The sequence below is a fragment of the Wolffia australiana genome, chromosome 19 (assembly GCF_029677425.1).
Source record: "Wolffia australiana isolate 7733 chromosome 19, ASM2967742v1".
NCBI classification, from domain to species: domain Eukaryota; kingdom Viridiplantae; phylum Streptophyta; class Magnoliopsida; order Alismatales; family Araceae; genus Wolffia; species Wolffia australiana.
The window spans coordinates 9,318,012-9,342,500 of record NC_135853.1 but is presented as its reverse complement, the minus strand read 5'-3'; the positions used below and the strand labels follow the sequence as shown (position 1 = coordinate 9,342,500).

General features: G+C 50.4%; 3 protein-coding genes and 1 pseudogene across 3 annotated transcripts; all 4 read left to right on the top strand.

Moving 5' to 3' along the window:
* The first annotated feature begins 196 nt into the window (after positions 1 to 196).
* Positions 197 to 814, top strand: LOC144715531 (peroxidase 30-like). The gene is made up of 2 exons (XM_078590461.1): positions 197 to 406; positions 611 to 814. The coding sequence occupies exons 1-2, from the start codon at positions 197 to 199 to the stop codon at positions 812 to 814; spliced, it is 414 nt and encodes a 137-aa protein (XP_078446587.1).
* Positions 815 to 10,298: 9,484 nt separating this feature from the next.
* LOC144715530 (peroxidase 9-like) lies at positions 10,299 to 10,994 on the top strand. The gene has a single exon (XM_078590460.1). The coding sequence runs from the start codon at positions 10,299 to 10,301 to the stop codon at positions 10,992 to 10,994; it is 696 nt and encodes a 231-aa protein (XP_078446586.1).
* Positions 10,995 to 16,568: 5,574 nt separating this feature from the next.
* Positions 16,569 to 17,900, top strand: LOC144715859 (peroxidase 5-like). Its single transcript, XM_078590861.1, has 2 exons — positions 16,569 to 16,848; positions 16,962 to 17,900. The coding sequence occupies exons 1-2, from the start codon at positions 16,627 to 16,629 to the stop codon at positions 17,718 to 17,720; spliced, it is 981 nt and encodes a 326-aa protein (XP_078446987.1). The 5' UTR covers positions 16,569 to 16,626; the 3' UTR covers positions 17,721 to 17,900.
* A 4,457-nt stretch (positions 17,901 to 22,357) lies between these two features.
* On the top strand, positions 22,358 to 23,879 carry LOC144715529 (peroxidase 1-like; annotated as a pseudogene).
* Positions 23,880 to 24,489: the final 610 nt, after the last annotated feature.

Below are 24,489 nucleotides of genomic sequence, written 5' to 3'. Positions count from 1 at the left end.
GGCCCGTCTAACTTTAGAAACTGTCAGCCTTGGAAGCCCAGAACCAAGAGCAATTTGGATACGTCAGACTCCAAGAAGCTGATCTATAAATGGGTCCAGAACGCCATTTCATCTCCCATCAGCAGCTCTTCCCTCCAGGTAGCAGCCTAATCAAAAGAGTGCGGGGAAGCACCTGGCATCAGAAATGTCGCGAACCATGCGAGGAGTTTTGTTCATGGCCTTCGTTCTCGCCGTCCACTCGTGGACTCTCGTCGCTGCCTCGCCGTCTCTCAAGAGAGGCTTCTACAAGAAGACCTGCCCACAGGCGGAGCGCATCGTAAGGAATGTTGTGGGCCCAGCTGTGGCCGCCAACCCGGGCATCGGGGCCGGTCTCATAAGGCTGCACTTCCACGACTGCTTCGTTAGGGTAAGTCTCCTTGCCTGGGAGAGTAAAATACTCGCCCATCAGGGACTGCGAAGTCCGCTGTATATCTATGCTTCATCCGACCCGAGGCGCATTTCTTATTTCTCCGTTCGCAGGGATGCGCCGCCCCGGTGCTTCTCGAGGGCGGCGATTCTGAGCAGATGAACATCGCGAACCTAAACAGCCTTCGAGGATTGAGCGATCAAGCGCGCCAAGGCCCTGCTGGAATCTGAGTGCCCCAAACCGTTTCCTGCGGCGTCCTGCGCCTTCGCGCCCGCGGCGCTTCCGAGTTCACGGGGTCCCACCTACAAGGTCCCGCCGGGAGGCGCGGCAGGATTTCTCGGAGAGGAGGAGGCCAATGTCCTTCCCTCCCCGTTTGCCAGCGCCCAGGAGCTCGCGATGACTTTCTGAGCAAGGGACTGTCGCTGGAAGACATGGTGGTGCTCTCCGGCGCCCACTCCCTCGGCATCGCCCACTGCCCCACCTTCTCCCGCAGGCTCTACAACTTCAACACTACCCACCCGCAGGATCCGTCAATGGCCCCCGACCTCGCCGAGTACCTCAAGAGACGCTGCCCACCTCCGGGCCAGGACCGCACCGCAGTGCCCCTGGATGTCGCCACCCCCAACCTGCTGGGCGTGCAGTACTATAGGAACCTCAAGAAGGGAAGGGGTGCTCATCTCCGACCAGGCGCTGTGGACCAGCTCCTCACCGCAAAGATGGTGGACTCCTTCGGACAAGCCCAATCGCTGGGCAAGAAATGCGCCGGCGCCATGGTGCGCATGGCGCCATGGATGTCCTGACCGGAAACCAAGGCGAGATCAGGATCAGGTGCGCCGTCGTCAACAGCTACTGAGCGACCGACCGAGGAAGCCGGCGCGCTCGTGGCCTTTTCTATATTCCTTCTAACACGGTTGAATAAGCGGAGGACTTATTTCTTCCAACTCGGCTGAATTGTTCTAACGGATGTACCGCCCAGTATATCAGACTTCTATCATAATTCTAATAGAATTCTATTAGAATTTTCACATGACCTTTCCAGCGCCCCTGGTTAGCCTGTAAGACTCCAGTCCCCACCCACGCCAGGGCTCTGGGCGGTCTCCGAAGATCTTTTGAGAAGCGACTCACACCTCGCGGAACATCTCCTTGCGTCGTCTTATGTTACTCGGCGGGACTCCTTTCAGAAGCTATCTACCCTCTCGTCTTATCCTTATCGTATTTCCTCTCCTGCTTAATCAACGAGGATCGGCCCTCTGAGAAAGCGCGCCCCTTTGGCGTGCGTCCTCGTCCGACTCCTCTTCGTACTTTCGCCCGCGTGCAACATGCGCGGCGGCTGAACACTGTCGCCAAATCGGGCCCGACCGCTAACCAAGACATCCGAATGCTGGGATTTCTGGCCGTCCCTTGAGAACTAGAGTAGAACAACAATTCTAGTGGGCGCTCTCACAATGCCAGAAACTAACCTTCTCTGGAATAATTGAGGTCCCAACTAACAATATCATTGGGGTCGACCTGGCTTGAAGAATAGAATAGCCGTGGAGAGGAGCTATTACGGTGTCTGAATCTGCTCAAGAGCATCCGTTTCTTAGGAAAGCCTCCCATACCTTCTTTCCAGCTCTTGTAGAAAACTTTGCAGATGCCATTCCATTCTGCACGCCCCAAATGGCTTTACCTGAAAGGAACCTACAAAGTTATGAAGGGCCCCAGGATACTAGGTTTTGGAATCGGGTGTTGGAAAATACCCTCTTCCTTTTGAATAGAAGCTTTAGCTTCCTCTTTAAGGTAAAGGTGAACTCCAGTATCCCAAAAGCTTATACCTCCTAACGTGGCCCGAGTTCGCATCGAGCGCTCATAAGAGGGTCCAAATCGAGCTCTATGAAACAGAGCCCAGATTCACCCGACACGCGGCCCGGCTCTCGCGACAACGGCGGTGCACTTTCTCCAATGCTTCATTTCGGACGATTTCAGTTTTACGCACCGATACCTTTTATGTCATGCAGCGTTCGATGGGTAAAACATGTGCCACAACGTATGGGCGAATTCATGAATTCAGAGTTTCCGAAGATGAAAGCCTCGTTTCTTCAAGTAGAGAAGCATTATGCTGGCTGTGATCAAGATCGATGAAAAAGTTCCTTGGGTGGGTAAAGCGGGAGAAATAAATGGCTTTCTTCTGCAAGAGATAAATCCTGGTAGCCTCGAATATATCTTGAGATGCTGATATTTAGCCTAAATATCGTAGAGCCGAGGATGGTACATAAACTGGCGATCGCTTCACTTCTTTCGCTGAGCTAAGGTTGAGTCCTCCTTCACAAGCGGTTTGTGGGCACAAGCAAGCGACAAGGACACTGGATGGAGCAATACGCGTACGCCCTCATCGACTGCCTACCGCTCGGATCAGCGTCGATGCAGCTCATCTGGATGCCAAGCGCCACATCGTTGCGCTCATGTCCCATAAGATCAAGCCAATTCAAGGGCGGGCATGCCTTACCTAATCCAGATAGCGGAATGGAGCGGCAGCAATTTTGCTTCAACAGTATAGTGCGGTCCACTGGCGTCCAAGTAAGCAGGCACTATCTCGCCAGAAAATCGACCAGACTACCGGGAAGTCGGATACCATCTCTCTTGGTAGGCCATCCATCCCCACGGTCCTCGTCACTGCACCATAGGTGTTATCTTATCACGTTACTCATATATCTTTATAAAAAGCCTAGCCATTTCATTTCCCAAGAAAGTCTCTCCATATAATCTTTGTATGGTCCTTCTCTATCCCTTTCTGGGTGCTTCTCTTTCCATAGTCTCTGTTGTCAAATTCCACTGGTTAGCGTGTATAGACTCTAAACCTTATTTCTTGCCTGACTCGCCAATACAAGCGGTGTTTGTAAGTAAGGCTAGACCCCAAATGATGTTGTCTGCGCTAAACTCAGATCACTAATGAGTATCTTTATTTCATCTTCGTCCTTCTTGATCTTATAGAAGCGTATGTTTTCCTCTTCCCCGACATGAGCAGCCCATATCAGATGTCCAAGCGATTCTCAAAAACACATAATCTCCGCTCCAGCATGATTCCATACGACTTAGTTGTAGCTTCATCGTGCTGCTTTCCTCGAAACGTCCCTTAATTATATATCAATAACTTCAATCTCGGCCTACGATCAACTTAGTTGTATCCGCCCTGTTCCTCTCTGTCGCACCATTTCTCTCTCTCTCTCTCTCTCTCTCTCTCTCTCTCTCTCTCTCTCTCTCTCTCTCTCTCTCTCTCTCTCTCTCTGTTTCTCTCTTTTGCTCTTCTTTTTTCTCTTTTGCTTTTCTTCTTCTCTCCCTCTCTCTCTCTCTCTTTTTTTCTCTCTCTCTTTTTGTCCCTCCACTCTCACTCTCTTATTTTGTTCCCACTCCCTCTCCCCCCCTCATTTCTGCCCCTCCTTCGGTCTCTCTCTCTCCTCCCTCCCTCGGTTCTCTCTCGTCTCTCTCACTCCCTCTCTGTCTCTCTCACTCTCTCTCTCTTCGTCCCTCTCTCTCTCTCCCTCTCTCTCTCTCTCCTCGTCCCCTTCTCCCTCTTCTCTCCGTCTCTGTTTTGCGCGTGTCTCTTGTACTCTCTTTTGCTCCCTGTTTCATTCTCTATCTCTGTTTTCTTCTGTCTCTTCGCCTCTCTCCTCTCTTCGTATTCCTATCTTTTCCTGCGTCTCTTCTGCTCTCTATCTCTCTCCGTCGCTACGTTCGGGGCCTCTTACTCTCTCTCTCGCATATCCTCTCTCTCGCATATCCTCTCTCTATCATATCCTCTCTCTTTCTCATATCCTCTCTCTTTTTCATATTTTCTCTCTCTCTCTCATATTCTCTCTCTCTCTCTCCCGTTCTCCCTCTTCTCTCAGTCTCTGTTTTGCGCGTCTCTTGTACGCTCTTTTGCTCCCTGTTTCATTCTCTATCTCTGTTTTCTTCTGTCTCTTCGTCTCTCTCCTCTCTTCGTATTCCTATCTTTTCCTGAGTCTCTTCTGCTCTCTATCTCTCTCCGTCGCTACGTTCGGGGCCTCTTACTCTCTCTCTCGCATATCCTCTCTCTCGCATATCCTCTCTCTATCATATTCTCTCTCTTTCTCATATCCTCTCTCTCTCTCTCTATCGCATATCTTCTCTCTCACATATCCTCTCTCTATCATATTCTCTCTCTTTCTCATATCGTCTCTCTCTCTCTCTCTCTCTCTCTCTCTCTCTCTCTCTCTCTCTCTCTCTCTCGATGTTTCTCTCTTTTGCTCAACTTCTTTCACTTTTGCTTTTCTTCTTCTCTCCCTCTCTCTCTCTCTCTCTGTCTCTCGCTCTCTCTCTTTTTTTTCCCTCCCCCTCTCTCTCTCTTTTTTTTTTCCCTCCCTCTCTCTCTCTCTCCTTTTTTTGCTCCTCCTTCTGTCTCTCTCTCTCCTCCCTCCCTCTGTTCTCTCTCCTCTCTCTCTCTCCCTCTCTCTCTCTCTCTCTCTCTCTCTCTTCGTCCCTCTCTCTCTCTCCCTCTCTCTCTCTCTCTCCTCGTCCCCTTCTCCCTCTTCTCTCCGTCTCTGTTTTGCGCGTGTCTCTTGTACTCTCTTTTGCTCCCTGTTTCATTCTCTATCTCTGTTTTCTTCTGTCTCTTCGCCTCTCTCCTCTCTTCGTATTCCTATCTTTTCCTGCGTCTCTTCTGCTCTCTATCTCTCTCCGTCGCTACGTTCGGGGCCTCTTACTCTCTCTCTCGCATATCCTCTCTCTCGCATATCCTCTCTCTATCATATCCTCTCTCTTTCTCATATCCTCTCTCTTTTTCATATTTTCTCTCTCTCTCATATTCTCTCTCTCTCTCTCCCGTTCTCCCTCTTCTCTCAGTCTCTGTTTTGCGCGTCTCTTGTACGCTCTTTTGCTCCCTGTTTCATTCTCTATCTCTGTTTTCTTCTGTCTCTTCGTCTCTCTCCTCTCTTCGTATTCCTATCTTTTCCTGAGTCTCTTCTGCTCTCTATCTCTCTCCGTCGCTACGTTCGGGGCCTCTTCCTCTCTCTCGCATATCCTCTCTCTCATATCCTCTCTCTATCATATTCTCTCTCTCTCTCTCTCTCATATCTCTCTCTCTCTCGCATATCCTCTCTCTCACATCCCCTCTCTCTCTCATATTCTCTCTCTCTCTCATATCCTCTCTCTCTCTCTCTCTCTCTCTCTCTCTCTCTCTCTCTCGATGTTTCTCTCTCTTGCTCAACTTCTTTCACTTTTGCTTTTCTTCTTCTCTCCCTCTCTCTCTCTCTCTCTGTCTCTCGCTCTCTCTCTTTTTTGTCCCTCCCACTCTCACTCTCTTATTTTGTTCCCACACTCTCTCTCTCTCTCTCTTATTTTTGCCCCTCCTTCGGTCTCTCTCTCTCCTCCCTCCCTCGGTTCTCTCTCGTCTCTCTCACTCCCTCTCTGTCTCTCTCACTCTCTCTCTCTTCGTCCCTCTCTCTCTCCTCGTCCCCTTCTCCCTCTTCTCTCCGTCTCTGTTTTGCGCGTGTCTCTTGTACTCTCTTTTGCTCCCTGTTTCATTCTCTATCTCTGTTTTCTTCTGTCTCTTCGCCTCTCTCCTCTCTTCGTATTCCTATCTTTTCCTGCGTCTCTTCTGCTCTCTATCTCTCTCCGTTGCTACGTTCGGGGCCTCTTACTCTCTCTCTCTCGCATATCCTCTCTCACATATCCTCTCTATCATATCCTCTCTCTTTTCATATTTTCTCTCTCTCTCTCATATTCTCTCTCTCTCTCTCCCGTTCTCCCTCTTCTCTCAGTCTCTGTTTTGCGCGTCTCTTGTACGCTCTTTTGCTCCCTGTTTCATTCTCTATCTCTGTTTTCTTCTGTCTCTTCGTCTCTCTCCTCTCTTCGTATTCCTATCTTTTCCTGAGTCTCTTCTGCTCTCTATCTCTCTCCGTCGCTACGTTCGGGGCCTCTTACTCTCTCTCTCGCATATCCTCTCTCTATCATATTCTCTCTCTTTCTCATATCCTCTCTCTCTCTCTCTCGCATATCTTCTCTCTCACATATCCTCTCTCTCTCTCATTCTCTCTCTCTCTCTCATACCCTCTCTCTCTCTCTCTCTCTCTCTCTCTCTCTCTCTCTCTCTCTCTCTCTCTCTCTCTCTCTCTCTCTCGATGTTTCTCTCTTTTGCTCAACTTCTTTCACTTTTGCTTTTCTTCTTCTCTCCCTCTCTCTCTCTCTCTTTGTCTCTCGCTCTCTCTCTTTTTTGTCCCTCCACTCTCACTCTCTTATTTTGTTCCCACTCTCTCTCTCTCTCTTATTTTGCCCCTCCTTCGGTCTCTCTCTCTCCTCCCTCCTCGGTTCTCTCTCGTCTCTCTCACTCCCTCTCTGTCTCTCTCTCTCTCTCTCTTCGTCCCTCTCTCTCTCTCTCTCTCTCTCTCTCCTCGTCCCCTTTCTCCTCTTCTCTCCGTCTCTGTTTTTGCGCGTGTCTCTTGTACTCTCTTTTTGCTCCTGTTTCATTTTCTATCTCTGTTTCCTTCTGTCTCTTCGCCTCTCTCCTCTCTTCGTATTCCTATCTTTTCCTGCGTCTCTTCTGCTCTCTATCTCTCCGTCGCTTTACGTTCAGGGCCTCTTACTCTCTCTCTCGCATATCCTCTCTCTCGCATATCCTCTCTCTATCATATCCTCTCTCTTTCTCATATCCTCTCTCTTTTTCATATTTTCTCTCTCTCTCTCATATTCTCTCTCTCTCTCCCGTTCTCCCTCTTCTCTCAGTCTCTGTTTTGCGCGTCTCTTGTACGCTCTTTTGCTCCCTGTTTCATTCTCTATCTCTGTTTTCTTCTGTCTCTTCGTCTCTCTCCTCTCTTCGTATTCCTATCTTTTCCTGCGTCTCTTCTGCTCTCTATCTCTCTCCGTCGCTACGTTCGGGGCCTCTTACTCTCTCTCTCGCCTATCCTCTCTCTCGCATATCCTCTCTCTATCATATTCTCTGTCTTTCTCATATCCTCTCTCTTTTTCATATTTTCTCTCTCTCTCTCCTGTTCTCCCTCTTCTCTCAGTCTCTGTCTCTTCTCTCTCTCTCTCTCTTCCTCTCTCTCTCGCATATCCTCTCTCTCGCATATCCTCTCTCTCTCATATTCTCTCTCTCTCTCACCCCCTCTCTCTCTCTCTCTCGCATATCCTCTCTCTCACATATCCTCTCTCTCTCATACTCTCTCTCTCTCTCATCTCGTCTCTCTCTCTCTCTCTCTCTCTCTCTCTCTCTCTCTCTCTCTCTCTCTCTCTCTCTCTCTCTCTCTCGATGTTTCTCTCTTTTGCTCAACTTCTTTCACTTTTGCTTTTCTTCTTCTCTCCCTCTCTCTCTCTCTCTCTGTCTCTCGCTCTCTCTCTTTTTTGTCCCTCCCCCTCTCCCTCTCTTCTTTTGTTCCCTCTCTCTCTCTCTCTCTCTCTTATTTTTGCCCCTCCTTCGGTCTCTCTCTCTCCTCCCTCCCTCGGTTCTCTCTCGTCTCTCTCACTCCCTCTCTGTCTCTCTCACTCTCTCTCTCTTCGTCCCTCTCTCTCTCTCTCTCTCTCTCTCTCTCTCTCCTCGTCCCCTTCTCCCTCTTCTCTCCGTCTCTGTTTTGCGCGTGTCTCTTGTACTCTCTTTTGCTCCCTGTTTCATTCTCTATCTCTGTTTTCTTCTGTCTCTTCGCCTCTCTCCTCTCTTCGTATTCCTATCTTTTCCTGCGTCTCTTCTGCTCTCTATCTCTCTCCGTCGCTACGTTCGGGGCCTCTTACTCTCTCTCTCGCATATCCTCTCTCTCGCATATCCTCTCTCTATCATATCCTCTCTCTTTCTCATATCCTCTCTCTTTTTCATATTTTCTCTCTCTCTCTCATATTCTCTCTCTCTCTCCCGTTCTCCCTCTTCTCTCAGTCTCTGTTTTGCGCGTCTCTTGTACGCTCTTTTGCTCCCTGTTTCATTCTCTATCTCTGTTTTCTTCTGTCTCTTCGTCTCTCTCCTCTCTTCGTATTCCTATCTTTTCCTGCGTCTCTTCTGCTCTCTATCTCTCTCCGTCGCTACGTTCGGGGCCTCTTACTCTCTCTCTCGCCTATCCTCTCTCTCGCATATCCTCTCTCTATCATATTCTCTCTCTTTCTCATATCCTCTCTCTCTCTCTTATTTTCTCTCTCTCTCTCTCCCGTTCTCCTCTTCTCTCAGTCTCTGTTTTGCGTCTCTTGTACGCTCTTTTGCTCTCTGTTTCATTCTCTATCTCTGTTTTCTTCTCTCTCTTCGTCTCTCTCCTCTCTTCATATTCCTATCTTTCCTCTCTCTTCTCTCTCTCTCTCTCTCGCGCTCTCTCTCTCTCGCTCACACTCTCTCTCTCCTCTCTCTCTCTCGCATCCTCTCTCTCTCTCTCATATTCTCTCTCTCTCTCTCATTCTCTCTCTCTCTCTCTCATATTCTCTCTCTCTCTCATATTCTCTCTCTCTCTCTCTCTCTCTCTCTCTCTCTCTCTCTCTCTCTCTCTCTCTCTCTCTCTCTCTCTCTCTCTCTCTCTCTCTCTCTCTCTCTCTCTCTCTCTCTCTCTCTCTCTCTCTCTCTCTCTCTCTCTCTCTCTCTCTCTCTCTCTCTCTCTCTCTCTCTCTCTCTCTCTCTCTCTCGCGCGCGCGCGCTCGCGCGCGCTCATGCCGTGACTCTTTTTTGCGTCGCTTATTCTGTCTTTCCCGCTCACTAATTCTCGAGGGCTCTGTATATTTTTTCCGCCTTCTCTGTTCCCTTCTCGCCATTTCTCTCTTCTGCACTATCTCAGTCTCGCTCTCTGGGATTGGGCTAGGGCGATGGACGGACGGCGAAAGGGAAGGACACCGTGGACGATTTAGGTTATTCCTTCAACGTTATTAAGTTGGAAGTGAGAGATTGGGGCAAGAGAGAGAATAAGATAGCCAGCAAAGAAATGGATAGAACCAGAAAGAAAGAGAGAGAGAAAGATTGTGAAAGAACGGGAGAGAAAGTTAGAAAGGACGGGAGAGAGAGTGAGATACAAAAGAACAGGAGATAGAGATAGCGAGGAGATTAAGAAAGAACGGGAGAGAGCGAGAGAGAGGGAGAAAGAGAGATCATGAAAGAACGGGAGAGAGCGAAACAGGAAGGAGAGACCGACAAGATATATGTACCGGCAAACACCGAGAGACAGAGAGAGAGAGAGAGAGAGAGAGAGCGAGAGAGAGCGAAGAGAGAGCGAGAGAGAGAGAGCGCGAGCGAGAGAGAGAGCGAGAGAGAGGCGAGAGAGAGAGAGAGAGAGAAAGAGAGCTGCGATCAGCGCCCGTTACCGTGCACCTTCTCTTCTATTGACATTGGACTAGTCCACGGTTGGTATCATGTTGGTCAATGCACGACAGCAACGATTGCAGGCCCGTCTAACTTTAGAAACTGTCAGCCTGAAGCCCAGAACCAAGAGCAATTTGGATACGTCAGACTCCAGAAGCTGATCTATAAATGGGTCCAGAACGCCATTTCATCTCCCATCAGCAGCTCTTCCCTCCAGGTAGCAGCCTAATCAAAAGAGTGCGGGGAAGCACCTGGCATCAGAAATGTCGCGAACCATGCGAGGAGTTTTGTTCAGGGCCTTCGTTCTCGCCGTCCACTCGTGGACTCTCGTCGCTGCCTCGCCGTCGCTCAAGAGAGGCGTCTACAAGAAGACCTGCCCACAGGCGGAGCGGAGCGGGAGGAATGGTGTGGGCCCAGCTGTGGCCGCCAACCCGGGCATCGGGGCCGGTCTCATAAGGCTGCACTTCCACGACTGCCGTTAGGGTAAGTCTCCTTGCCTGGGAGAGTAAAATACTCGCCCATCAGGGACTGCGAAGTCCGCTGTATATCTATGCTTCATCCGACCCGAGGCGCATTTCTTATTTTTCCGTTCGCGGGGATGCGGCGCCTGTTCTTCTCGAGGGCGGCGATCCTGCGCAGATGAACATCGCGAACCTAAACAGCCTTCGGGGATTCGAAGCGATCAACGACGCCAAGGCCCTGCTGGAATCTGAGTGCCCCCAAACCGTTTCCTGCGCCGACGTCCTCGCCTTCGCCGCCCGCGGCCTTCGAGTTCACCGGGGTCCCACCTACAAGGTCCCGCCGAAGGCGCGACGGCAGGATTTCTCGGAGGAGGAGGCCAATGTCCTTCCCTCCCGTTTGCCAGCGCCCAGGAGCTCCGCGATGACTTTACGAGCAAGGACTGTCGCTGGAAGACATGGTGGTGCTCTCCGGCGCCCACTCCTCGGCATCGCCACTGCCCCACCTTCTCCCCGCAGGCTCTACAACTTCAACGCTACCCACCCGCAGGATCCGTCAATGGCCCCGACCGCCGAGTACCTCAAGAGACGCTGCCCACCTCCGGGCCAGGACCGCACCGCAGTGCCCCTGGATGTCGCCACCCCAACCTGCTGGACGTGCAGTACTATAGGAACCTCAAGAAGGGGAAGGGGTGCTCATCTCCGACCAGGCGCTGTGGACCAGCTCCTCACCAAAGATGGTGGACTCCTTCGCGGACAAGCCCAATCGCTGGGCAAAGAAGTGCGCCGGCGCCATGGTGCGCATGGGCGCCATGGATGTCCTGACCGAAACCAAGGCGAGATCAGGATCAGGTGCGCCGTCGTCAACAGCTACTGAGCGACCGACCGAGAAGCCAGCGCGCTCGTGGCCTTTTCTATATTCCTTCTAACACGGTTGAATAAGCGGAGGACTTATTTCTTCCAACTCGGCTGAATTGTTCTAACGGATGTACCGCCCAGTATATCAGACTTCTATCATAATTCTAATAGAATTCTATTAGAATTTTCACATAACGACCTTTCCAGCGCCCCTGGTTAGCCTGTAAGACTCAGTCCCCACCCACGCGCAGGGCTCTGGGCGGGTCTCCACGAAGATCTTTTGAGAGCGACTCACACCTCGCGGAACATCTCCTTGCGTCGTCTTATGTTACTGCGGGACTCCTTTCAGAAGCTATCTACCCTCTCGTCTTATCCTTATCGTATTTCCTCTCCCTGCTTAATCAACGAGGATACGGCCCTCTGAGAGAAGCGCGCCTTTGGCGTAACGTCCTCGTCCGACTCTTCGTACTTTCGCCCGCGTGCAACATGCGCGGCGGCTGAACACTGTACGCCAAATCGGGCCCGACCCGCTAACCAAGACATCCGAATGCTGGGATTTCTAGCCGTCCCTTGAGAACTAGAGTAGAACAACAATTCTAGTGGGCGCTCTCACAATGCCAGAAACTAACCTTGGCTACGGAATAATTGAGGTCCCAACTAACAATATCATTGGGGTCGACCTGGCTTCGAAGAATAGCTTCGTGGAGAGGGAGCGATTACGAGGGGTGACTGAATCTGCTCAAGAGCATCCGTTTCTTAGGGGGAAAGCCTCCCATACCTTCTTTCCAGCTCTTGTAGAAAACTTTGCAGAGGCCATTCCATTCTGCACGCCCCAAATGGCTTTACCTGAAAGGAACCTACAAAGTTATGAAGGGGCCCCCAGGATACTAGGTTTTGGAATCGGGTATTGGAAAATACCCTCTTCCTTTTTTCGAATAGAAGCTTTAGCTTCCTCTTTAAGGGTAAAGGTGAACTCCAGTATCCCAAAAGCTTATACCTCCTAACGTGGCCCGAAGTTCGCATCGAGCGCTCATAAAGAGGTCCAAATCGAGCTCTATGAAACAGAGCCCAGATTCACCCGACACGCGGCCCGGCTCTCTCGCGACGAAAACGGCCGGTGCACTTTCTCCAATGCTTCATTTTCGGACGATTTCAGTTTTCGCAACCGATACCTTTTTTATGTCATGCAGCGTTCGATGGGTAAAACATGTGCCACAACGTATGGGGCGAATTCATGAATTCAGAGTTTCCGAAGATGAAAGCCTCGTTTCTTCAAGTAGAGAAGCATTATGCTGGCTGTGATCAAGATCGATGCGAAAAAAGTTCCTTGGGTGGGTAAAACGGGAGAAATAAATGGCTTTCTTCTGCAAGAGATAAATCCTGGTAGCCTCCGAATATATCTTGAGATGCTGATATTTAGCCTAAATATCGTAGAGCCAGGGATGGTACATAAACTGGCCGATCGCTTCACTTCTTTCGTGCTGAGCTAAGGTTGAGTCCCCTCCTTCACAAACGGTTTGTGGGCACAAGCAAGCGACAAGGACACTGGATGGAGCAATACGCGCGCCCTCATCGACTGCCTACCGCTCGGATCAGCGTCGATGCAGCTCATACGGATGCCAACGCCACATCGTTGCGCTCATGTCCCATAAGATCAAGCCAATTCAAGGGCCGGGCATGCCTTACCTAATCCAGATAGCGGAATGGAGGCGGCAGCAATTTTGCTTCAACAGTATAGTGCGGTCCACTGGCGTCCAAGTAAGCAGGCACTATCTCGCCAGAAAATCGACCAGACTACCGGAAGTCGGATACCATCTCTCTTGGTAGGCCATCCATCCCCACGGTCCTCGTCACTGCACCATAGGTGTTATCTTATCACGTTACTCATATATCTTTATAAAAAGCCTAGCCATTTCATTTCCAAGAAAGTCTCTCCATATAATATTTATATGGTCCTTCTCTATCCATTTCTGGGTCCTTCTCTTTCCATAGTCTCTGTTGTCAAATTCCACTGGTTAACGTGTATAGACTATAAACCTTATTTCTTGCCTGACTCGGCCAATACAAGCGGTGTTTGTAAGTAAGGGCTAGACCCCAAATGATGTTGTGCGCTAAACTCAGATCACTAATGAGTATCTTTATTTCATCTTCGTCCTTCTTGATCTTATAGAAACGTATGTTTTCCTCTTCCCCGACATGAGCGGCCCATATCAGATGTCCAAACGATTCTCAAAAACACATAATCTCCGCTCCAGCATGATTCCATACGACTTAGTTGTAGCTTCATCGTGCTGCTTTCCTCAACGTCCATAATTATATATCAATAACTTCAATCTCGGCCTACGATCAACTTAGTTGTATCCGCCCTGTTCCTCTCTGTCGCACCATTTCTCTCTCTCTCTCTCTCTCTCTCTCTCTCTCTCTCTCTCTCTCTCTCTCTCTCTCTCTCTCTCTCTCTCTCTCTCTCTCTCTCTCTCTCTCTCTCTCTCTCTCTCTCTCTCTCTCTCTCTCTCTCTCTCTCTCTCTCTCTCTCTCTCTCGATGTTTCTCTCTTTTGCTCAACTTCTTTCACTTTTGCTTTTCTTCTTCTCTCCCTCTCTCTCTCTCTCTCTGTCTCTCGCTCTCTCTCTTTTTTGTCCCTCCCACTCTCACTCTCTTATTTTGTTCCCACACTCTCTCTCTCTCTCTTATTTTTGCCCCTCCTTCGGTCTCTCTCTCTCCTCCCTCCCTCGGTTCTCTCTCGTCTCTCTCACTCCCTCTCTGTCTCTCTCACTCTCTCTCTCTTCGTCCCTCTCTCTCTCTCCCTCTCTCTCTCTCTCCTCGTCCCCTTCTCCCTCTTCTCTCCGTCTCTGTTTTGCGCGTGTCTCTTGTACTCTCTTTTGCTCCCTGTTTCATTCTCTATCTCTGTTTTCTTCTGTCTCTTCGCCTCTCTCCTCTCTTCGTATTCCTATCTTTTCCTGCGTCTCTTCTGCTCTCTATCTCTCTCCGTCGCTACGTTCGGGGCCTCTTACTCTCTCTCTCGCATATCCTCTCTCTCGCATATCCTCTCTCTATCATATCCTCTCTCTTTCTCATATCCTCTCTCTTTTTCATATTTTCTCTCTCTCTCATATTCTCTCTCTCTCTCTCCCGTTCTCCCTCTTCTCTCAGTCTCTGTTTTGCGCGTCTCTTGTACGCTCTTTTGCTCCCTGTTTCATTCTCTATCTCTGTTTTCTTCTGTCTCTTCGTCTCTCTCCTCTCTTCGTATTCCTATCTTTTCCTGAGTCTCTTCTGCTCTCTATCTCTCTCCGTCGCTACGTTCGGGGCCTCTTACTCTCTCTCTCGCATATCCTCTCTCTCGCATATCCTCTCTCTATCATATTCTCTCTCTCTCTCATATCCTCTCTCTCTCACCCCCTCTCTCTCTCTCACTCTCTCTCTCTCTCTCATCTTCTCTCTCTCTCTCTCTCTCTCTCTCTCTCTCTCTCTCTCTCTCTCTCTCTCTCTCGATGTTTCTCTCTTTTGCTCAACTTCTTTCACTTTTGCTTTTCTTCTTCTCTCCCTCTCTCTCTCTCTCTCTGTCTCTCGCTCTCTCTCTTTTTTGTCCCTCCCACTCTCACTCTCTTATTTTGTTCCCACACTCTCTCTCTCTCTCTTATTTTTGCCCCTCCTTCGGTCTCTCTCTCTCCTCCCTCCCTCGGTTCTCTCTCGTCTCTCTCACTCCCTCTCTGTCTCTCTCCCTCTCTCTCTCTTCGTCCCTCTCTCTCTCTCCCTCTCTCTCTCTCTCTCCTCGTCCCCTTCTCCTCTTCTCTCCGTCTCTGTTTTTGCGTGTCTCTTGTACTCTCTTTTGCTCCCTGTTTCATTCTCTATCTCTGTTTTCTTCTGTCTCTTCGTCTCTCCTCTCTTCGTATTCCTATCTTTTCCTGCGTCTCTTCTGCTCTCTATCTCTCTCCGTCGCTACGTTCGGGGCCTCTTACTCTCTCTCTCGCATATCCTCTCTCTCGCATATCCTCTCTCTATCATATCCTCTCTCTTTCTCATATCCTCTCTCTTTTTCATATTTTCTCTCTCTCTCTCATATTCTCTCTCTCTCTCTCCCGTTCTCCCTCTTCTCTCAGTCTCTGTTTTGCGCGTCTCTTGTACGCTCTTTTGCTCCCTGTTTCATTCTCTATCTCTGTTTTCTTCTGTCTCTTCGTCTCTCTCCTCTCTTCGTATTCCTATCTTTTCCTGCGTCTCTTCTGCTCTCTATCTCTCTCCGTCGCTACGTTCGGGGCCTCTTACTCTCTCTCTCGCCTATCCTCTCTCTCGCATATCCTCTCTCTCTCTCTCTCTCTCTCTCTCTCTCTCTCTCTCTCTCTCTCTCTCTCATATTCTCTCTCTCTCTCTCATATTCTCTCTCTCTATCATATTCTCTCTCTCTCTATCATATTCTCTCTCTCTCTATCATATTCTCTTTCTCTATCATATTCTCTCTCTCCCTCTCTCTCTCTCTCTCTCTCTCTCTCTCTCTCTCTCTCTCTCTCTCTCTCTCTCTCTCTCTCTCTCTCTCTCTCTCTCTCTCATATTCTCTCTCTCTCTCATATTCTCTCTCTCTCTCTCTCTCTCTCTCTCTCTCTCTCTCTCTCTCTCTCTCTCTCTCTCTCTCTCTCTCTCTCTCTCTCTCTCTCTCTCTCTCTCTCTCTCTCTCTCTCTCTCTCTCTCTCTCTCTCTCTCTCTCGCGCGCGCTCGCGCGCGCTCATGCCGTGACTCTCTTTTGCGTCGCTTATTCTGTCTTTCCCGCTCACTAATTCTCGAGGGCTCTGTATATTTTTTCCGCCTTCTCTGTTCCCTTCTCTCGCCATTTCTCTCTTCTGCACTATCTCAGTCTCGCTCTCTGGGATTGGGCTAGGGCGATGGACGGACGGCGAAAGGGAAGGACACCGTGGACGATTTAGGTTATTCCTTCAACGTTATTAAGTTGGAAGTGAGAGATTGGGGCAAGAGAGAGAATAAGATAGCCAGCAAAGAAATGGATAGAACCAGAAAGAAAGAGAGAGAGAAAGATTGAGAAAGAACGGGAGAGAGAGAAAGTTAGAAAGGACGGGAGAGAGAGTGAGATACAAAAAGAACGGGAGATAGAGATAGCGAGGGAGATTAAGAAAGAACGGGAGAGAGCGAGAGAGAGAGGGAGAAAGAGAGATCGCGAAAGAACGGGAGAGAGCGAAAACGGGAAGGAGAGACCGACAAAGATATATGTACCGGCAAACACCGAGAGACAGAGAGAGAGACAGAGAGAGAGAGAGAGAGAGAGCGAGAGAGAGAGCGAGAGAGAGAGCGAGAGAGAGAGAGAGCGCGAGCGAGAGAGAGAGCGAGAGAGAGAGCGAGAGAGAGAGAGAGAGAGAAAGAGAGCTGCGATCCAGCGCCCGTTACCGTGCACCTTCTCTTCTATTGACATTGGACTAGTCCACGGTTGGTATCATGTTGGTCAATGCACGACAGCAACGATTGCAGGCCCGTCTAACTTTAGAAACTGTCAGCCTTGGAAGCCCAGAACCAAGAGCAATTTGGATACGTCAGACTCCAAGAAGCTGATCTATAAATGGGTCCAGAACGCCATTTCATCTCCCATCAGCAGCTCTTCCCTCCAGGTAGCAGCCTAATCAAAAGAGTGCGGGGAAGCACCTGGCATCAGAAATGTCGCGAACCATGCGAGGAGTTTTGTTCATGGCCTTCGTTCTCGCCGTCCACTCGTGGACTCTCGTCGCTGCCTCGCCGTCTCTCAAGAGAGGCTTCTACAAGAAGACCTGCCCACAGGCGGAGCGCATCGTAAGGAATGTTGTGGGCCCAGCTGTGGCCGCCAACCCGGGCATCGGGGCCGGTCTCATAAGGCTGCACTTCCACGACTGCTTCGTTAGGGTAAGTCTCCTTGCCTGGGAGAGTAAAATACTCGCCCATCAGGGACTGCGAAGTCCGCTGTATATCTATGCTTCATCCGACCCGAGGCGCATTTCTTATTTTTCCGTTCGCAGGGATGCGACGCCTCGGTTCTTCTCGAGGGCGGCGATTCTGAGCAGATGAACATCGCGAACCTAAACAGCCTTCGGGGATTCGAAGCGATCAACGACGCCAAGGCCCTGCTGGAATCTGAGTGCCCCCAAACCGTTTCCTGCGCCGACGTCCTCGCCTTCGCCGCCCGCGACGCTTCCGAGTTCACCGGGGGTCCCACCTACAAGGTCCCCGCCGGAAGGCGCGACGGCAGGATTTCTCGGAGGGAGGAGGCCAATGTCCTTCCCTCCCCGTTTGCCAGCGCCCAGGAGCTCCGCGATGACTTTACGAGCAAGGGACTGTCGCTGGAAGACATGGTGGTGCTCTCCGGCGCCCACTCCCTCGGCATCGCCCACTGCCCCACCTTCTCCCGCAGGCTCTACAACTTCAACGCTACCCACCCGCAGGATCCGTCAATGGCCCCCGACCTCGCCGAGTACCTCAAGAGACGCTGCCCACCTCCGGGCCAGGACCGCACCGCAGTGCCCCTGGATGTCGCCACCCCCAACCTGCTGGACGTGCAGTACTATAGGAACCTCAAGAAGGGGAAGGGGGTGCTCATCTCCGACCAGACGCTGTGGACCAGCTCCCTCACCGCAAAGATGGTGGACTCCTTCGCGGACAAGCCCAATCGCTGGGCAAAGAAGTACGCCGACGCCATGGTGCGCATGGGCGCCATGGATGTCCTGACCGGAAACCAAGGCGAGATCAGGATCAGGTGCGCCGTCGTCAACAGCTACTGAGCGACCGACCCGAGGAAGCCCGGCGCCGCTCGTGGCCTTTTCTATATTCCTTCTAACACGGTTGAATAAACGGAGGACTTATTTCTTCCAACTCGGCTGAATTGTTCTAACGGATGTACCGCCCAGTATATCAGACTTCTATCATAATTCTAATAGAATTCTATTAGAATTTTCACATAACGACCTTTCCAGCGCCCCTGGTTAGCCTGTAAGACTCCAGTCCCCACCCACGCGCCAGGGCTCTGGACGGGTCTCCACGAAGATCTTTTGAGAGCGACTCACACCTCGCGGAACATCTCCTTGCGTCTCGTCTTATGTTACTCGGCGGGACTCCTTTCAGAAGCTATCTACCCTCTCGTCTTATCCTTATCGTATTTCCTCTCCCTGCTTAATCAACGAGGATACGGCCCTCTGAGAGAAACGCGCCCCTTTGACGTAACGTCCTCGTCCGACTCCTCTTCGTACTTTCCGCCCGCGTGCAACATGCGCCGAGCGGCTGAACACTGTACGCCAAATCGGGCCCGACCCGCTAACCAAGACATCCGAATGCTGGGATTTCTAGCCGTCCCTTGAGAACTAGAGTAGAACAACAATTCTAGTGGGCGCTCACAATGCCAGAAACTAACCTTGGCTACGGAATAATTGAGGTCCCAACTAACAATATCATTGGGGTCGACCTGGCTTGAAGAATAGCTTCGTGGAGAGGAGCTATTACGAGGTGATACGAATCTGCTCAAGAGCATCCGTTTTAGGGAAAGCCTCCCATACCTTCTTTCCAGCTCTTGTAGAAACTTTGCAGAGGCCATTCCATTCTGCACGCCCCAAATGGCTTTACCTGAAAGGAACCTACAAAGTTATGAAGGGCCCCAGGATACTAGGTTTTGGAATCGGGTATTGAAAATACCCTCTTCCTTTTTCGAATAGAAGCTTTAGCTTCCTCTTTAAGGGTAAAGGTGAACTCCAGTATCCCAAAAGCTTATACCTCCTAACGTGCCCGAAAGTTCGTGATCGAACGCTCATAAAGAGGGTCCAAATCGAGCTCTATGAAACAGAGCCCAGATTCACCCGACACGCTGGCTCTCGCGACGAAAACGGCCGGTGCACTTTCTCCAATGCTTCATTTTCGGACGATTTCAGTTTTCGCAACCGATACCTTTTTTATGTCATGCAGCGTTCGATGGGTAAAACATGTGCCACAACGTATGGGGCGAATTCATGAATTCAGAGTTTCCGAAGATGAAAGCCTCGTTTCTTCAAGTAGAGAAGCATTATGCTGGCTGTGATCAAGATCGATGCGAAAAAAGTTCCTTGGGTGGGTAAAACGGGAGAAATAAATGGCTTTCTTCTGCAAGAGATAAATCCTGGTAGCCTCCGAATATATCTTGAGATGCTGATATTTAGCCTAAATATCGTAGAGCCAGGGATGGTACATAAACTGGCCGATCGCTTCACTTCTTTCGTGCTGAGCTAAGGTTGAGTCCCCTCCTTCACAAACGGTTTGTGGGCACAAGCAAACGACAAGGACACTGGATGGAGCAATACGCGGCACGCCCTCATCGACTGCCTACCGCTCGGATCAGCGTCCGATGCAGCTCATACGGATGCCAAACGCCACATCGTGGCCGCTCATGTCCCATAAGATCAAGCCAATTCAAGGGGCCGGGCATGCCTTACCTAATCCAGATAGCGGAATGGAGACGGCAGCAATTTTGCTTCAACAGTATAGTGCGGTCCACTGGCGTCCAAGTAAGCAGGCACTATCTCGCCAGAAAATCGACCAGACTACCGGGAAGTCGGATACCATCTCTCTTGGTAGGCCATCCATCCCCACGGTCCTCGTCACTGCACCATAGGTGTTATCTTATCACGTTACTCATATATCTTTATAAAAAGCCCTAGCCATTTCATTTCCCAAGAAAGTCTCTCCATATAATATTTATATGGTCCTTCTCTATCCATTTCTGGGTCCTTCTCTTTCCATAGTCTCTGTTGTCAAATTCCACTGGTTAACGTGTATAGACTATAAACCTTATTTCTTGCCTGACTCGGCCAATACAAGCGGTGTTTGTAAGTAAGGGCTAGACCCCAAATGATGTTGTGCGCTAAACTCAGATCACTAATGAGTATCTTTATTTCATCTTCGTCCTTCTTGATCTTATAGAAACGTATGTTTTCCTCTTCCCCGACATGAACGGCCCATATCAGATGTCCAAAACGATTCTCAAAAACACATAATCTCCGCTCCAGCATGATTCCGCACGACTTAGTTGTAGCTTCATCGTGCTGCTTTCCTCGAAACGTCCCTTAATTATATATCAATAACTTCAATCTCGGCCTACGATCAACTTAGTTGTATCCGCCCTGTTCCTCTCTGTCGCACCATTTCTCTCTCTCTCTCTCTCTCTCTCTCTCTCTCTCTCTCTCTCTCTCTCTCTCTCTCTCTCTCTCTCTCTCTCTCTCTCTCTCTCTCTCTCTCTCTCTCTCTCTCTCTCTCTCTCTCTCTCTCTCTCTCTCTCTCTCTCTCTCTCTCTCTCTCTCTCTCTCTCTCTCTCTCTCTCTCTCTCGATGTTTCTCTCTTTTGCTCAACTTCTTTCACTTTTGCTTTTCTTCTTCTCTCCCTCTCTCTCTCTCTCTCTGTCTCTCGCTCTCTCTCTTTTTTGTCCCTCCCACTCTCACTCTCTTATTTTGTTCCCACACTCTCTCTCTCTCTTTTTTTTGCCCCTCCCTCTCTCTCTCTCTCTCCTCCCTCCCTCGGTTCTCTCTCGTCTCTCTCACTCCCTCTCTGTCTCTCTCACTCTCTCTCTCTTCGTCCCTCTCTCTCTCTCCCTCTCTCTCTCTCTCTCCTCGTCCCCTTCTCCCTCTTCTCTCCGTCTCTGTTTTGCGCGTGTCTCTTGTACTCTCTTTTGCTCCCTGTTTCATTCTCTATCTCTGTTTTCTTCTGTCTCTTCGCCTCTCTCCTCTCTTCGTATTCCTATCTTTTCCTGCGTCTCTTCTGCTCTCTATCTCTCTCCGTCGCTACGTTCGGGGCCTCTTACTCTCTCTCTCGCATATCCTCTCTCTCGCATATCCTCTCTCTATCATATCCTCTCTCTTTTTCATATGTTCTCTCTCTCTCTCATATTCTCTCTCTCTCTCTTCCGTTCTCCCTCTTCTCTCAGTCTCTGTTTTGCGCGTCTCTTGTACGCTCTTTTGCTCCCTGTTTCATTCTCTATCTCTGTTTTCTTCTGTCTCTTCGTCTCTCTCCTCTCTTCGTATTCCTATCTTTTCCTGCGTCTCTTCTGCTCTCTATCTCTCTCCGTCGCTACGTTCGGGGCCTCTTACTCTCTCTCTCGCATATCCTCTCTCTCGCATATCCTCTCTCTATCATATTCTCTCTCTTTCTCATATCCTCTCTCTCTCTCTCTCTCTCTCTCTCTCTCTCTCTCTCTCTCTCTCTCTCTCTCTCTCTCTCTCTCTCTCTTTCTCTCTCTCTCTCTCATTCTCTCTCTCTCTCTCTCTCTCTCTCTCTCTCTCTCTCTCTCTCTCTCTCTCTCTCTCTCTTTTCCTCTCTCTCTCTCTCTCTCTCTCTCTCTCTCTCTCTCTCTCTCTCTCTCTCTCTCTCTCTCTCTCTCTCTCTCTCTCTCTCTCTCTCTCTCTCTCTCTCTCTCATACTCTCTCTCTCTATCATATTCTCTCTCTCTCTATCATATTCTCTTTCTCTATCATATTCTCTCTCTCTCTCTCTCTCTCTCTCTCTCTTTCTCTCTCTGGTTCTCTCTCTCGTTCTCTCTCTCTCTCTCTCTCTCTCTCTCTCATGCCGTGACTCTTTTTTGCGTCGCTTATTCTGTCTTTCCCGCTCACTAATTCTCGAGGGCTCTGTATATTTTTTCCGCCTTCTCTGTTCCCTTCTCTCGCCATTTCTCTCTTCTGCACTATCTCAGTCTCGCTCTCTGGGATTGGGCTAGGGCGATGGACGGACGCGAAGGGAAGGACACCGTGGATTTAGGTTATTCCTTCAACGTTATTAAGTTGGAAGTGAGAGATTGGGGCAAGAGAGAGAATAAGATAGCCAGCAAAGAAATGGATAGAACCAGAAAGAAAGAGAGAGAGAAAGATTGTGAAAGAACGGGAGAGAGAGAAAGTTAGAAAGGACGGGAGAGAGAGTGAGATACAAAAGAACGGAGATAGAGATAGCGAGGAGATTAAGAAAGAACGGAGAGCGAGAGAGAGAGGGAGAAAGAGAGATCGCGAAAGAACGGAGAGAGCGAAACGGGAAGGAGAGACCGACAAAGAAATATATACAACCAAACACCAAGAGAAAGAGAGAGACAGAGAGAGAGAGAGAGAGAGAGAGAGAGAGAAAGAGCGAGAGAGAGAGCGAGAGAGAGAGAGAGCGCGAGAGAGAGAGAAGAGAGAGAGAGAGAGCTGCGATCCAGCGCCCGTTACGTGCACCTTCTCTTCTATTGACATTGGACTAGTCCACGGTTGGTATCATGTTGGTCAATGCACGACAGCAACGATTGCAGGCCGTCTAACTTTAGAAACTGTCAGCCTTGAAGCCCAGAACCAAGAGCAATTTGGATACGTCAGACTCCAGAAGCTGATCTATAAATGGGTCCAGAACGCCATTTCATCTCCCATCAGCAGCTCTTCCTCCAGGTAGCAGCCTAATCAAAAGAGTGCGGGGAAGCACCTGGCATCAGAAATGTCGCGAACCATGCGAGGAGTTTTGTTCATGGCCTTCGTTCTCGCCGTCCACTCGTGGACTCTCGTCGCTGCCTCGCCGTCTCTCAAGAGAGGCTTCTACAAGAAGACCTGCCCACAGGCGGAGCGCATCGTAAGGAATGTTGTGGGCCCAGCTGTGCCGCCAACCGGGCATCGGGGCGGTCTCATAAGGCTGCACTTCCACGACTGCTTCGTTAGGGTAAGTCTCCTTGCCTGGGAGAGTAAAATACTCGCCCATCAGGGACTGCGGAAGTCCGCTGTATATCTATGCTTCATCCGACCCGAGGCGCAGTTCTTATTTTTCCGTTCGCAGTGATGCGACGCCTCTGTTCTTCTCTAGTGCGGCGTTTCTTAGCGTATGAACATCGCGAACCTAAACAGCCTTCGGGGATTCGAAGCGATCAACGACGCCAAGGCCCTGCTGGAATCTGAGTGCCCCCAAACCGTTTCCTGCGCCGACGTCCTCGCCTTCGCCGCCCGCGACGCTTCCGAGTTCACCGGGGGTCCCACCTACAAGGTCCCCGCCGGAAGGCGCGACGGCAGGATTTCTCGGAGGGAGGAGGCCAATGTCCTTCCCTCCCCGTTTGCCAGCGCCCAGGAGCTCCGCGATGACTTTACGAGCAAGGGACTGTCGCTGGAAGACATGGTGGTGCTCTCGGCGCCTCCTCGGCATCGCCCACTGCCCCACCTTCTCCCCAGGCTCTACAACTTCAACGCTACCCACCAGGATCCGTCAATGGCCCCGACCTCGCCGAGTACCTCAAGAGGCTGCCCACCTCCGGGCCAGGACGCACGCAGTGCCTGGATGTCGCCACCCCCAACCTGCTGGACGTGCAGTACTATAGGAACCTCAAGAAGGGGAAGGGGGTGCTCATCTCCGACCAGACGCTGTGGACCAGCTCCCTCACCGCAAAGATGGTGGACTCCTTCGCGGACAAGCCCAATCGCTGGGCAAAGAAATGCGCCGGCGCCGCCAGTGCGCATGGCGCCATGGATGTCCTGACCGAACCAAGGCGAGATCAGGATCAGGTGCGCCGTCGTCAACTACTGAGCGACCGACCGAGGAAGCCCGGCGCGCTTCGTGGCCTTTCTATATTCCTTCTAACACGGTTGAATAAGCGGAGGACTTATTTCTTCCAACTCGGCTGAATTGTTCTAACGGATGTACCGCCCAGTATATCAGACTTCTATCATAATTCTAATAGAATTCTATTAGAATTTTCACATAACGACTTTCCAGCGCCCCTGGTTAGCCTGTAAGACTCAGTCCCCACCCACGCGCGGCTCTGGGCGGGTCTCCACGAAGATCTTTTGAGAGCGACTCACACCTCGCGGAACATCTCTTGCGTCTCGTCTTATGTTACTCGCGGGACTCCTTTCCAGAAGCTATCTACCCTCTCGTCTTATCCTTATCGTATTTCTCTCTGCTTAATCAACGAGGATACGGCCCTCTGAGAGAAGCGCGCTTTGACGTAACGTCCTCGTCCGACTCCTCTTCTTCGTACTTTCGCCCGCGTGCAACATGCGCTGAGCGGCTGAACACTACGCCAAATCGGGCCCGACCCGCTAACCAAGACATCCGAATGCTGGGATTTCTAGCCGTCCCTTGAGAACTAGAGTAGAACAACAATTCTAGTGGGCGCTCTCACAATGCCAGAAACTAACCTTAGCTCTGGAATAATTGAGGTCCCAACTAACAATATCATTGGGGTCGACCTGGCTTCAAGAATAGCTTGTGGAGAGGAGCTATTACGAGGTGATCTGAATCTGCTCAAGAGCATCCGTTTCTTTAGGGAAAGCCTCCCATACCTTCTTTCCAGCTCTTGTAGAAAACTTTGCAGAGGCCATTCCATTCTGCACGCCCCAAATGGCTTTACCTGAAAGGAACCTAAAGTTATGAAGGCCCCAGGATACTAGGTTTTGGAATCGGGTATTGGAAAATACCCTCTTCCTTTTCAATAGAAGCTTTAGCTTCCTCTTTAAGGTAAGGTGAACTCCAGTATCCCAAAGCTTATACCTCCTAACGTGGCCCGAAAGTTCGCATCGAGCGGCTCATAAAGAGGGT